General features: G+C 51.9%; 6 protein-coding genes across 6 annotated transcripts; 2 read left to right on the top strand and 4 right to left on the bottom strand.

Annotated features, from left to right (window-relative positions):
* Nucleotides 1-1,771: 1,771 nt before the first annotated feature.
* CGCS363_v001849 (uncharacterized protein) lies at nt 1,772-2,254 on the top strand (the record flags this gene model as incomplete). Its single annotated transcript, XM_036633698.1, has 1 exon — nt 1,772-2,254. The coding sequence occupies one exon, from the start codon at nt 1,772-1,774 to the stop codon at nt 2,252-2,254; it is 483 nt and encodes a 160-aa protein (XP_036502532.1).
* Nucleotides 2,255-2,470: 216 nt separating this feature from the next.
* On the bottom strand, nt 2,471-4,071 carry CGCS363_v001848 (uncharacterized protein; the record flags this gene model as incomplete). The annotated part of the gene is made up of 7 exons (XM_036633697.1): nt 2,471-2,502; nt 2,583-3,081; nt 3,133-3,341; nt 3,391-3,529; nt 3,588-3,690; nt 3,746-3,873; nt 3,931-4,071. 7 exons carry the CDS (start codon nt 4,069-4,071, stop codon nt 2,471-2,473), a joined length of 1,251 nt encoding a protein of 416 aa, XP_036502533.1.
* Nucleotides 4,072-6,536: 2,465 nt separating this feature from the next.
* DEP4-0 (FAD-dependent monooxygenase DEP4) lies at nt 6,537-8,407 on the top strand (the record flags this gene model as incomplete). The annotated part of the gene is made up of 3 exons (XM_036633696.1): nt 6,537-6,570; nt 6,620-7,225; nt 7,278-8,407. 3 exons carry the CDS (start codon nt 6,537-6,539, stop codon nt 8,405-8,407), a joined length of 1,770 nt encoding a protein of 589 aa, XP_036502536.1.
* Nucleotides 8,408-8,633: 226 nt separating this feature from the next.
* Nucleotides 8,634-9,646, bottom strand: glcA-4 (Glucan endo-1,3-beta-glucosidase A1; the record flags this gene model as incomplete). Its single annotated transcript, XM_036633695.1, has 2 exons — nt 8,634-9,279; nt 9,336-9,646. 2 exons carry the CDS (start codon nt 9,644-9,646, stop codon nt 8,634-8,636), a joined length of 957 nt encoding a protein of 318 aa, XP_036502537.1.
* A 1,278-nt stretch (nt 9,647-10,924) lies between these two features.
* ATR9-1 (Short-chain dehydrogenase/reductase ATR9) lies at nt 10,925-11,731 on the bottom strand (the record flags this gene model as incomplete). The annotated part of the gene is made up of 1 exon (XM_036633694.1): nt 10,925-11,731. The coding sequence occupies one exon, from the start codon at nt 11,729-11,731 to the stop codon at nt 10,925-10,927; it is 807 nt and encodes a 268-aa protein (XP_036502534.1).
* A 558-nt stretch (nt 11,732-12,289) lies between these two features.
* Nucleotides 12,290-13,354, bottom strand: terF-1 (Kelch-like protein terF; the record flags this gene model as incomplete). The annotated part of the gene is made up of 1 exon (XM_036633693.1): nt 12,290-13,354. One exon carries the CDS (start codon nt 13,352-13,354, stop codon nt 12,290-12,292), a length of 1,065 nt encoding a protein of 354 aa, XP_036502535.1.
* Between the last annotated feature and the right edge of the window lie 614 nt (nt 13,355-13,968).

Here is a 13,968-nt window from a genome sequence, read left to right as displayed (position 1 = left end):
GTCTCCATGGCGATTGTTTGATTTTGGTCAAGTTCGAATCGGTCGGTGGAGGATGCAGAAAGGTACAAAAAACGGTGGCAGAAGCAGGATAAATAAGGCGACACCCCTGTCAGTCTTGTTAATAAGCTTGCCACCATGATTGAGGCCAAAATCGGGGCCAAATTCCAGCCTGTGAATAGGAATCAGTTATTTCCTTCACATACAAATCCCGCTACATGCATCATTTTACCGTCAAAATCGTAAATTGCCATATTTTAAGGGCGATCCCATGCTGCGTCATCACACTCTTGCGGCTTAAATTGTTAAGTCTGTCGGAATATATCGAAGACTTCAGAACTGGGCATTGGACTTGTATTTCAGTGAAGATGGTCCTGCAAGCTCTGCTATAATAACTCATCTGTTTCCCATCCTGACAAGGAGATCATCATGGTACTTGAGAGAGCTTTTACAACCGAGCTCGAGCGACCAATGCTGAATTGGTGTGTCTTAGTATTTGCGGCGGGTTTGAGCCACCATCTGACGACTATTGGAGGGCCAGTGTGGATTTCTCAGGTCGAAACTTTGTTGACTGGTATCGAGAAGGTTCAATTCCAGTTATGGGATTGCGCGGCGCAGAATGAAGATGCCAACTATGGAGTCCTTCATTACATAGAAAGAATGTTCCTCTGTAGAAGTTGGCCATATTTCGCGATGTCAGGAAGTTATATAGATGCCGTCTTTATTACTCGGAGACGAAATCAGTTCATGTGAGCTAGCCTGTTCAGAGTTGTGGTACAAGATTTGTCATGGATAGGTTCTTGTCATGATTGATCAAAAATCCACCCTAAGTGTCAGGATTTCAGTCAGCTTCTTACCAAAAATGCGAGTGCAATCTTCTGTGTGCAAACTACTATTTTCGGGTTGGAATGAGTCGTAAAGAGGCCTAGCATTGCTGAGCACTGCTGACGTAGATGTTGCACAAGATGGAAGTCGTGAGCAAAAGCCGCTCTCGCTTCACCGGCTTCATCTGGTTTCGGACTCTCTAGTTGCACAAACTGCAGTTGTTCACCTGACGAGCCAGAAGCTTTTCCCGCGGGAAAGGCAAACAGAGGCAGAGCAGACTCATCTGATACTCGTTTGCTCCTTCGTTTTCACTCCTTGTTTGAGATGAGATGAAAAGGACAGTGAATCACAATATGGTAGGGATTTCAACGTATTCAATTGTCGTGATGCGGCTTCCGCCTTTAAAGCCCTCAACTTGACATTTATTAACCACCTTGACCTCTACCAAAATTCACATCCTGACTAGCTCATCGACAACTACTACCGCACAACAACTAAGATTTTCAGCACCAGCATCGAAGCACCACAGCAAGAACGCAAAATGCATTCTCATCGCCGCAATCGTCATCCTCAACTATCTTCTCCGACCTCAAATCCTTTCTTGACCTCAGCTCGTCGCTCGCCCTCTCCGTCTACCTTGTCTCCCCCTCTCAGATCCCCTCTGAGACCTCCTCGCCAGCTCAGCCCTCTCTTTTCAGAAGACACGCCAGAACTTGCCTTCTCTTACTCGCCGACACGCGAATCTCTGTTTCTCGTCGGTCACCCCCCTTCTGAGTCGTGCTTTCCATCCCCGCAACATCATAATGGCTTTCGCGGTCTCTCCTCCCCGGACAGCGGCTCAACGACCCCAGTCTCTGACAGACCGGGGGAAGGATCTCACAGCCCAGACGTACGACCAAGCACTGAAGACCGTCATACGCTTTCGTCTACTCCGCAAGAAATTTTCGAGATGGAAGGCAACTGGGTTCACATTCCTACTCCTCCCTCGACGACCCCGAGACAGCGCCGTCGCGACATCCAATCCCCCGAGACTCAAAGAACGCCTTGTCCTAACGGCCAGCATCGCTACGTGCCGCAGCTCGTGGGAATCTTCGACATCGACATCCCTGATCAACTCGTCTCCGATTTGACAATCGCTGACATACAACAGCATATCTCACACCTGATCGCGGGAGAGCCGAGACTTCGCGCGTCCGCGCCATCTCCACCTGCCTCCGCTCCGCGTCCCTACCGCCGGCCGGGCAGTGCTAGTCTCCGCAGACAATGCACGGACCCACCTGAGGGACAGGGCGTCGAGATGCCTCGTCTTTCACGAATGCCTCCAAACGAAACCTCCTTGAGGTGCAGGTGTGAGGAGTGCATGTGTCCGAGATGCCGACTTTTACGGGGACATGCTGACGGAGGAACAGAGGAGATTCTGCGGGTACTGTAGAGCGTATCACGGTGGTCAAGTTTATCCTTTCTACTAACGATCAACTTGGAATTGCCTCCAAGTACATCAAAGGATTTAGGTCATGTTTCCTTTCAGTGTCTTTCATAGAGCCGTGCTCGAAGTAGTTTAGAATTGCAGTTTGTTCTTGCACCTAGTGATCGTCATATCATGGTGATGCATCTGCGTGAAATACTTGCGGTTCTATACATGTTTATCTTACATGGAGCCTATCTGTAGCTCTTTGTTATCTATACATATTATTATCTTCCACTTTTTCTCTTGCCCTGCGCCCTAAAACTTTCTCGTCGACTCGTTCCTGGCATCATACCATGTCCTCTGTCCCCACCGCCGTTGACGTCAACCGTGAAATACGCGTCCCCCCTCTCAAGACTATCCTCCGATCTATTATCCAGTTCTCTTCTGCTATCCCGCTTGGACTCTTCAATCGTAATCTCCACGTTCTTGCTGATCCCTCCTGACGTTGGCATTGGTGGTATAGTCCGTGGCTGGTTCAAATGCTCCTCACTCCCTGTTCCGGTGATCTCGGTGATTGGATACTGGCTGAATGGCTGTCGTCCCTTTTTGCGGTTCTTGCTATCCGGCACGTCGTCGAGCTTGATGCTTCCGGGTTGAGGCAAATTGGGTCCTTTCGAGCCGTACTTATTGTTCGTGTTGCTGAGAGGTAGGGTGCTGACGACGGTGCCAAAAATGGGGCTAAACCACCTGCGAATGAGGGGAAAGATCATTGGAACGTTGGTGGTGACAACCGCAACGAAAGTCTCGCGAACGGCCCACGATCCTGCTTGTGATGCGCCATTGACGGGGTCCTGAGAAAGTATTAGGTTGATTCGGCCATGGAGAGCGCGACTGTAGCCTACCGATATAATGAGGACGCAGCGCAAGATTCCTGCCATAGTCACGAATATTCCTCCGGAAAACAGCACAATCAGACCCAGCTTCTTCCTCAGGGGTAACTTTGAGAACCATAGCATCGGGATCGGTATGCTCATAAGATAGAGATCGGTCAAGACGTTCAGGACGACAGTGACAAGAATGTTGACCTTCGAAGTCGCAGGTTGGCATGTGTCTGACGGCAAGTAAGCAAGTGTGTCTCTCGAAGTTCCTTGCGTACTCACTTCCTGGGTCGGGGTAGATTTGCCAGTTCTTGTGCGTCGGAAAGCAGCTGAAAATGATGGAGAAAAACACCGTGAGCCACGTAATCACAATCAGTGCGAAACCTCCGTAAATTCGCTTTTGAAAGTTGTGAAGTCCTTCCTGCACCTCGCTGTCAGCGTCTTGGCCGACAATCGTATGTCTCGAGAGTCGAACGTACCGTGAGACGAAGGAAAAAGGTGCACATGGCGGCTTTCGCGGGCCAAAGCACCAGACAGCTATACGTGATCCATCCTGCAATTTGTGTTTTTGACCCGTTGACTCTTCACGGCAGTGTCAGCTGGAGATGCGATCGTGAAGAAAGCCTACTATCCGTACCTGATCCTGTACTCTTCGCTATTGGGGTCTAGATTTCTCCTCTGTTCGTCCGTCATGCCATTGTTGGCGAGTCCTTGCCAGTATGCTCCGACGCTATATGCGAGAGCAGTCTCGGCCGAATATGTGCACTATTTACAGACCATGAATGTCAGTTGGACTAGCGTGCATGTTGGAAGGAAACTCACTGCGACAAGAAGCATCAGATAATCATCCACCTGCAGATGCCTTACGCCGACGGCGCTAATTCGCGCATACGTCCGCAAAGCGATGACTCCAAGCCCCACGCCCAGAAGCGCAAACGCCTCTGTAGCAAAGTCGTCGGACATGCTGTGTTCATGACACCAGAGACCTTGAGCGCGCGAGATTTGGGGTGAGAAGGACCCCAATTTAGTCACATGGCAGCCCGAGCATGCCGGGTGTATATACCATTGAGCAAGCCCCTCGGAAGCCTGATAACAAAAGCGCGCACTGGCGCAGCCGTGCAGATCGATGTCACTTTGGGGTGTCAATGTGTGTCAGGGCGAGCGATCAGGGGTGCAGATACGTGAACTCCAGAAATACCACATCCGGGCCCCCGTGTTAATGTGCGGGACACTATGAACCAATGGCAGGGTGGACGGCAAGTGGGAATAGATAGGAAACGGGGTCCAATTTACTTCTTGTTCCTGGGCCATGGTTACATGGCTTGAAAATTGCTTTATAACCGGCAGAAGAATCCTCTTTTGCTCGTCGCTCGACGTTGGGGCTGACTGAAGTTCCCCAAAAGGTCGAGAAAGGCCTTGGTCACCCGCTTCTGACACTTGCATATCCCCATCACCGATTGCGGGGCATCTCTTGCCTTGGCTGATGGCGTCAATGTCAACAGTGTGTTGTGCTTTTCAGGCCACCGTAGAATTCGGCAATGGCTAGCTAGCCTCATGTACCGACATATCCAGCCGCCGACCAAGTCGCAAATTCTACGACATGCTGTGCCATAGTTATGCCAACAGGGTCGAAAGATGTGGCATGTGGGGATTCCTGGTACGGACGCTGACCTTGATATGCGCACATGCACAGGGCGCACAGGGCGATGGGAGTCAAACATTCTTGGCTTTTGTCAACTCGTCGGCTCGAGTACATGCAGGAGTGCATAGACGGACATCCCATGTTCTAGAGTGAGCTAGCGGCTCGATGTAAACTGGGGGGGAGACTGAAGGCCTCCTATTCGGGAAGACCCGCACGCTGTCAGGAACAGGAAGACAATCCGCCATTGTGACATCCTAATAATAAGTCTCGGCCGAAGCGTCCATGCCAAGGGGAGCGAAAATTTTCATCGGACCTAGAGCCCGAAGGGCCACCTGCTAACTCACCTAAACATGATCGTTGTGTATACAAAGGGGTAATTGTGCCGCTACTGGCTCTCCTCAGGCTTCAAAAAGAAACCAATGTGTCGACTTGACATGTGGCTGTGAGCAAAAGCCGCGAGCCGCGCTCAAAAGCAAAGAAATCCGAAGACAAGGCGGATGAAATGAGGGGTTGCGTCAAGATGCTCTGAGATGGGCATGATTCTGTGTATGCCAGTGTGGCTTGAAAACAACCTTTGCTGCAGGTCGAGGTCCCCTTCTTGAACCCAAGAGCATCTTGCATATTGATTCTTACAGCGAAGAAGGCCATTGAACCGTCTCTGGGGAACTGTCGGTTGGGATTACGTGTGAATATCCTGCTTCGGTCACCGAGGTCCCATTCGCGCAGATGTACTGTCCGTTTTCAGCCATTCCAGACGGTGCCCTGTCTTTGTGATGCCATGGAAGAGCCTATGAAAGAGCCATCGTTCAGGAGCATCGGATATGTAGTTTCTCAGTTGTCGTTATTAAAATGGGGCCGTGGAGCTCAGTTACGGAAGTTCCGTTCCGTTTCGGAACGAGCACGCTGAAGGATTTGCGGGGACAAAATCTGCGTGCCGTTAAAGAACGCTGAAGAACGCCCCGACATGCGGACTCGGTTCCCGGCTTTTCTTGTGTAACCAACCACATTGTGAAAGCATGAAGACGAATTTCTTGACTGAAAATCAGTAATTGAGCGCCCATCGCAACGACCATCACGGATTATCTGCCAGAGACAGCGAGAGCCTGACGATTCTCTCAAGATCCTTCGCTCCACAGCAGCGAGTCAATGCCCCTGTAACCCCCCGGTTACCCACGGTTCTCGATCACTCTCCCCCGGGGAACGGATCCGGACGTGATGGAAGCCCGTGCTCGTCTCCAAGCTCCACGAAACCCCTCTTGAGCAGCATTACGAGAGCAATTCACAATCAGCATCAGTCTCTGGCTGTTGGGGTCTTTCTTTGGTCGTTCTGGAGCCCAACATGGTCAGATTTCCGCATCAAGCACGAAGCCGCAAAGAATCTTAAGCCCAGGCCCGTCTAGGCCGGGAAAGTCTCCGCAGAGGCCCTGTCCTAGAGTGGACATGACTAGGGACTCGACATTGGCCCATCCGTCGACAAATCATTGTCCATTGCTCAACTTCGACCGTTGCAGTGTCGCAGCAGGCTGCACCAACACAATATGAATTGAGCTTTCAGGAAGGATGAGGTACCCTACCTAATTCTCTCATGGTTCCACAGCTTCAGGGCAGCCCTCGGTGCTCCGTCCCAATGTCTTTCTGCGCGTCTTTCTCTTCCAAGCTGAGTCCAATTGCAGCCTCAAAGGCTCTGCTCATTTTTGCTCCGTGCTCGCCTTTCGACTGAGGAGGATCTGGAACGTCGTTGCCGACGCGAAGCAGAAACACACGTCCCCTTGACTCATCAATCGCAATGGAGACTCTCGACTTCGCGGTTATTGGAGCCGGTAGGTCAATCCAATTCAGTTACCTATGCTTGCGATCTGACCTAAACAGGTTGGTACGGTCTGGCTGCGGCCAAGACTCACCATCAGCTTCACCCGCAAAACACGCTGGCCGTCTTTGACCAGTCGTCGACGGCCGGCGGCGTGTGGGCTGAGCACCGCCTCTACCCGGGTCTGAAGAGCAACAACATGCTCGGAACCTATGAGTACCCCGACTTCCCCATGGATCCGGAGACCTTCGGCGTTCTTCCGGGGCAGCACATCCCCGGAAAGGTCTTGCATGAATACCTCACCAAGTACGCCCAGACCTTCGGCATCTTTGATAAGATCCGATTTCAGCATAAGATCCTGTCAGCTGAGCACCAGGATACAGGTGGCTGGGTCTTGACAGTCCTGAATGGGGAGGAGTGCAAGGAGTTCCAGGTCTTGGCAAAGAAGCTTGTCGTCGCCACTGGCTTGACCTCTCAAGCCTTTCTGCCCGACTTCGAGGGTCAGGAAACCTTTGGCGTACCAATTTTCCACGGCAAAGACTTCCTCCAGCATGCGGATACTCTCAAGACATCCAAGCGCGTCACAGTCTTTGGTGGTACCAAGTCAGCCTGGGATGCCGTCTACGCATACGCTAGCAAGGGCATCGCCGTAAATTGGGTGATCAGAGGTAGTCTATACCCTTCTTGCTTACTTTGGATCCCGTGACTGATGACTTATAGAATCTGGACATGGCCCCGTGTGGATGGCGCCACCCTATGTGACCCCTCTCAAGAAGTGGCTTGAGAAGCTTGTCCACACCCGCGCGTTGACCTGGTTCAGTCCCTGCGCCTGGGGCGAAGCTGACGGCTATGACAAGACGCGATACTTCTATCATAGCACTGCCATTGGCCGAGGTATCGTCAACAACTTCTGGAACGTCCTCGGCAACGACGTTATCACCCTCAACAAATACGACTCTCACCCAGAGTTGAAGAAGCTGAAACCCTGGTGTGAAGCCAAGCACGTCGCTTCAAGTCTGTCAATTCTCAACTACGAGACTGACTTCTTCGATCTCATCCGCGATGGCAAGGTCCAGATTCATATTGCCGACATCATCAAGCTGTCTCCGAGAGGCGTTCACCTGTCTAACGGTTTGGAGCTGGAGTCGGACGCACTCTGCTGCGCGACCGGCTGGAAGCAGTTCCAGCCCATCAAGTTCCTCCCAGCGGGCATTGAGAAGGACCTCGGAATCCCGCACGCCCCTACTCCCGACAGCTTCCCATCAGCCGAGATGCTACAAAAGGTCGACAAGGAGATTTTCAGCACATGGCCCGCTCTTCAGGACCAGCCGACCGGAGACAAGAAACTGAAGCCGCTGGTCGAAAATGGAGGCGTCTCAACCAAGGAGGCGGTCAACCCCTTCACGCGACTGACGCCATACGCTCTCTACCGCTTCGTGGCACCTCCTTCGAAGAAGTTTCTCGAGCACCGCGACATCGCATTTGCTGGGGTCCTGATGCACATCACTGCCGCCATCATCGCCAACACGCAAGCGCTCTGGATCGATGCCTTCTTTCACGACAAGCTCCCTGCCGTGCGCGAGGCCACCTCGGACTCCAAGGCGATGGAGAAACTGCAGTATGAGACTGCGCTACACAACCGCTTCTGCAAGTGGAGATATCCCGCTGGCCACGGCGACATGTTCCCAGACTTCGTCTTCGATGCGATACCTTATGTCGACAGACTCGTTACGGACTTGGAGCTGAATAAGTACAGAAAGAACGGCATGATAGCCGAAGCTTCAGAACCATATGGCCCGGAGGACTATAAGACTCTGGCTGCGGAGTGGGCGGAGAAGTCAGCTGCTTAAACTGAGAAAATAGAACGGAGCTCTAGAGAAGGCTCGAACATACCTGGAGACCTCGTAGTAAGGGGTATGTTCAGGAAGTTTCGAGCCCACCCACCCAGTAGGGTGTTTCTCAGTAGGGGAAAAGTAATAAGGGGTATAAATGCTCGCTCGCCCTGAGATCAATAATGCCATTTTGATACTGTAATCGCTATTCTATGATGTCTCAACTCGTGTCCAAGGGGATGGCCTAGTATGTGTTACCCAACTGCGTGTGTGCCCAGTCGTTCTCAAACCTCTGCCATCCACCATATTCCGGTTCGCTTCCCATATACAGCTGGTGAACGACCATATCATAGTATCCATCTCTGGGTGTCTTTCCACCGCACACATTGCCACCCATCGCAACATTCAACAAGATGGTCATGTCCCTCATAGGTCGCGTTCCTGGAGGGATATCCCCCTTCATCACCGGTCTTCCATCAATGTACCAAATCATCCTGCCCTGCCCGGGGTGCCCTCCAGGCTGCAGCCAAGCCAAATCGTACCTCACGGGTCGGTACTGCATGTCCGGGATCTTAGTTCCAAGAACACGGTGCTTATCCGGCTCATGGTGCTGTCCCCAATGAAGGCACGAGTGGTTCTCGCAGTCGCCGTTCCAGGTCTCTGCGATGTCAACCTCGCCATCCGTGGGCCATGCGAACGGCTCCTGCGGAAGAAGCCAGAAAGCAGGCCAGATGCCCTCAGCACATGGTGAAAGAATGACCGCAGTCAAGACACCCTGGTCCCGCGCCAGCGTCTGTCTGCTGACAAGGCGAGCAGACGTGTACTTCTGCTCGGGGTTAGGGCAGCCGTTGTTGGCGACGGCTCGGAGCACGAGTTTTCCATCCGGAGTGCTGTCAGATAATGTCAGTCAATCGAACTTCAGCTCAGACCGGGCGGTAGAACTCACTGGAAGGCGTTCTGCTGCTCGGCGGTGTAGTGCTGCAGCTCCTGATTGCCCCAACCGTCCGGTCCATTGCCAATCTTCGCATCCCAATCCTGAGTCACGGGCACATCAGGTCTGAACTGGGGCTGCCAGTAAACATGTTCAGGCTGTCCTCCCATCGGCTGCTGCTGCGGTGGCGGCGCATATTGTTGCTGCTGTTGCTGCTGCTGTTGAGGGGGCGGGGCTTGAGATTGTTGAGAGTTTTGCGATCCCGGCTCCGCAATCAGCTGCTCGACCTCATTCTTGAGGCGTTTCAGATGATCCTTCCAGCCCATGGTTTCCAATCAAAAATTGCAACGTCAATTGTCGTGATAAAGCGAAAAGCGACTTTGGCGGTCAGGGGAAATTTTCTGTATATCAAGAGAGGGGTCCTCAATGAGGCGATGCCGGCAACCGACTTGGTGTGACGTCACCTGACCGCGTGGGTCGTGGCTGAGCTGAATCGCCAAGCATATTGTTTGGTGTTTGTATTTTCTTATCCACGCGTAGTACACAAAGTATTGGAGCCACGTCTTTCCATACGAGATTGCTGTTGGGTGAGTCACGGTAGTCAAACTTGAGCTGGCAATTTTGAGGAAATTTGGCTTGTCAAACGGCTTGCTTGGTATTGGTTGTGCGTTCAGGGTGACCGACGCAAAGGCAACGGCTACCCCGTGAACCTGACTCGCTTAACTGCAACACTGGCGGTTATGGTTCAGAAGTAAGAACTCTCGGAGGTCTTCCAAGCGCGCTTGTAATATGACGACCGGCAATCCTCAGCTCACTCTGAGTGTGAGCATCGGCGCTTGTGATTGAGACGAATCTTCTTATCCAGGCGCAAAGGGCACCCAAAAGCGCCAAGGAAATCCTCAGCAGCATTTTTGGAAACAAAAAACACTTCCTAGCTAATGATGCATTGACAAACCCATCCGCCTAGTCGTAATATGCTGTTTTGAATGCTTTGCCCATCAATTAGCATCATGAAATGGCTTTCGCAGTGAGTGGGTCTATTGCGAGCAGCAATATCGCCAAGTCCAAGACGCCGTGAGCAGGAAATGACTTGTTCAAGTTGAAGAAGCTTCATGTAAACATATGAATATCTCATCAGTGAAAGACATGAACGAGATTGTTTGGTTTTGATACATGACATGAGGACTTAGGTACGTTGATTGACTTGCCCGATTCCTTACGGCTTCATTCAATCAAGAAATAAGTCGTCAACCTATGTTTGAGCGTCATCACCTCCGTCTCCAAGCAGAAAGACGAGGTTTCCCTGAAACCCAGATCATGGTAATGACTCTTGGCTGTTGACCGGGGTTCAATACGGAAGTTTGCCATATGCGGGCTGAGAAACAAACGATAGAAGCGAAGGTAGAGACGACGTCAGAGGCGATAATAAGATTAACGATAAAGACCTGTCGGTATTAAGGCACGCGATGGTTTATTTATAAAGAAGTCTTGATAGTGTAGTGACCAGAATTCGTGACTTTTGCCCCTGTGTGCACGACCTTGAGGATTATGAGGTGACAGTCGGTAAAATAGAAATTAATTGACCAATGCGCTATCGCTGATGATCATTTGTAAGTATAACCACCGTCAATAACGAATTGTTGGCCAGTCGCGAAAGAGCAACGCATGCTGAAAAGATACGCTTCGGCTGTTTGCTGTACTGTGCCCACCTCTTTAACCAGTTGGTTCTGGACAAAGCCGGCTATAGCTTCGTCGGGGAGCTTCTCTAGCATGGGAGTCCGAATGGCACCAGGAGAAACGTTGTTGACCCGAATCGGAGCAAGGTCTACTGCGAGCGCCCTCGTGAGTGTCTCAACTGCACCGCACCACCCGATGCTCTTGGACAGCCCTGGAAATGGCTTGCTTCCGTGTATGCCGGAGGTCAGGGTAATGGATGAGCTGGAAGCCGCTTCAAGATACATGCCCGGGTTGACTGTCACCAGCTTTCCCACTAGCAGTGGGCCGAGGTAGCGCACCGTCCAAGAGGCATAGGCGTTCGCAGCCGTTACAGCGGAGAGGGGCTCGAAGTCAAACGCGTCTCCCGCCGTGTAAGCTATGTGTTCAAGGGGCCCGCCCAGTTCGGCGACGGCGGTCTTGAGCACCTTTTCCAGGTTGGCCTCAATCGTGTCCACCTGGGCCAGGTCGGCCGCTATTCCAGATACGTTGGCGTCCGGGTACGTTGATTGGAACTCGGTCACAGTGGCGGATATTTTGGATGGATTCGAAGAAGAAAGAAACACCTTTGCTCCGGCGGCCAATGCTGCAGACGCGACGCCCTTGCCTATACCCGCTGATCCTCCAATGATAAGTACTCGGGCGCCCTTGATGGCGTCAATATGACACTGGCCGCCGCTATGGTTTCCCTGAGACATGATGTGAAATGAGATGTTGTTGGTTCAGACGCAGGTTTCTGGTGCGGTGGAGATGATGGGAGACGAGGCATGAATGATGTGCTTACCACTGTGGTTCTTTGATATCGTGAACTGAGATTACAGCTGCTACTTTATGCATTTCATTCGGAAACACCACCGCATAAATGAGTCACGCCGGGGAAGAGATGCGTCCGGGAACGGGCTTAGTGAGCTGTTATTCGGATCACTTTGAAGACCGTTCAAGAAGACATGTATCTTAACTCCGGTCACTAGGCTTTAAGGACTTGCAAACATCAGAGCCAATGAAAATGCAAGTTCTGCGGCTTATACATGCGGACTGATCGATCGCTGGTATTTTCCTCCAGTATTTTTACTTGAGCAGCTTCTATGTACTATTGTGATCATCGATGCAGTGTGCTATGTACATCAATCGCTTGACAGACATTGAAGTCATGGCTTGAAGCCTCGCTGACAAACGTAGTCGACATGAGAAAAGCCACAGCGCATGACTTTAACATTGTCTAATGGTACTTCGACGAGTACTAGCCCCTTACAATCTTAGACACAGTACGCGTCAAAATGAGAGACGGGGTTCTTTGTGGTAGTCGTTCCGTTAACCGTGACCTGCTTCCCATCCTGCTGGAGACCACCGCCAGGGATGTACACCCTGTCACCAACCGCAGCGGCCTGGGTTCCGTGGCGAGGAGTCTTCATAGGCTGCAGTTCTGCCCACTGCTGCGTCTCGACGTCGTAGACCTCGGTCTGGTTGAAGACGCCAGTAACAGAATCCACATTGCCCTCGCCACCAAAAGCGTAGAACTTGCCGCCCACCGCACCCCCATTCAGACCCCCACGGGCTGTCGGCATGTGTCCGAGACTCTTCTGCCAGCCGGAAGTCATGCTGCTCAAATCAAGTGAGAAGACGGTATCTCGATGATTCAGCTGACCATAGCGTCTTCCGCCGACGACGTAGAACGTATCACCGATCACCGCGCCGGAGGAGTGCTGGCGGCTTTCTGATAACTCGGCCGCGGCCATTGGGAGCCTTTTCCAGCTGCCGGAGGTGGTGTTGAAAGCGATGACGCTGTTGACGGCGTCCTGGTAGCCTGTCATAAGCACAGTCATGCCTCCAGCGAGAATGATTAAGTCATCGTAAACTCCTACAACAGAGCTGCCCTTCTCGGTGCCGTTGGGCATCGGAGAAAGCTCACTCCAGACGTCTGTGGCAACATCATAGACGTAAGAAGCCTTTGAAGCCACCCAATTCATTGTCAAGCCCGGGGTGAGGGGTCCAACGACCAGCCCACCCAGAAGATAGACCTTGTTATCTACTGCTGCGATGTTGGGGTGGTTGACTTTGTACGGTGCCGGCGATGCAGTTCGCCAGGCGTCCGAGGCGATATCGTAGAGCTGGAAGAGGTCGGTGGTTTCGGTGCCGTTGCTCGTAGGAACGATCCCGCCGAGAATCGCGATGGTTGTGTTGCCGATAGCGGTCGTTCCGTGTTCCTGGCGAGCCGACGGGATGGAGGCTAGATTCACCCATTGCCCAGACTCGCATAATGGTTTAGCCGCGGCGGCGCTGGCCATGAAGAAGACGACATTTGCAAGGACTCGGCGATACATGTTGGCTGTTGCAACCTGCAAGTAGAAGAAAGTGAAAGAGTATTCGTGAAAAGGAGTGTGACTGAATCTTCAGATTATCCACTGCTGTCCCAAGAAGAAGAATTCAGTATCAAGATTTATTCGTCGTTTTTATATCACGAACGTTTGCTCTCTACTGTCCAAAAGTCTGCAGAACACTCATGAACGGGAACCCATTTACTCAATGCAACCGAGAAAGTTTACTGTCCCATTGATTTCATCATGATCCATCGCCTATAGTCGAACTCCAAGTTTCAAGCTTTCGTTTGCCAGGAGATTGACTGGGGAACAAAATGTCGATCTTCTCTCTGCTTCGGCGGCGACTCCGCTCACCATGTCGCTACACAGCAATCCAGCAGCGGTTCATCCATCTAGCATCTTGAAGAAACTATGAGTGATTAGACTACCTACCTGCCTAAAGTGTAAGCGACACCGCCCTAGGGAGAGGCAAGCTCCTCTTTACTCGAAACCAATTAATGACGATACTGGCCTAATACGATGAAGATTGTAGCGTGCCACTCGTGACGCGTCATGTCTCCTGACCGTGTGTGAACAAAGATACCATCCCCCGGCCCTCGGGGCCTCGGTACTGGTAA

This window comes from Colletotrichum siamense (genome assembly GCF_013390195.1).
Source record: "Colletotrichum siamense strain Cg363 chromosome Unknown KSG_Cg363_contig01, whole genome shotgun sequence".
NCBI lineage: Eukaryota > Fungi > Ascomycota > Sordariomycetes > Glomerellales > Glomerellaceae > Colletotrichum > Colletotrichum siamense.
This window is presented reverse-complemented; position numbering and strand designations above follow the sequence as displayed.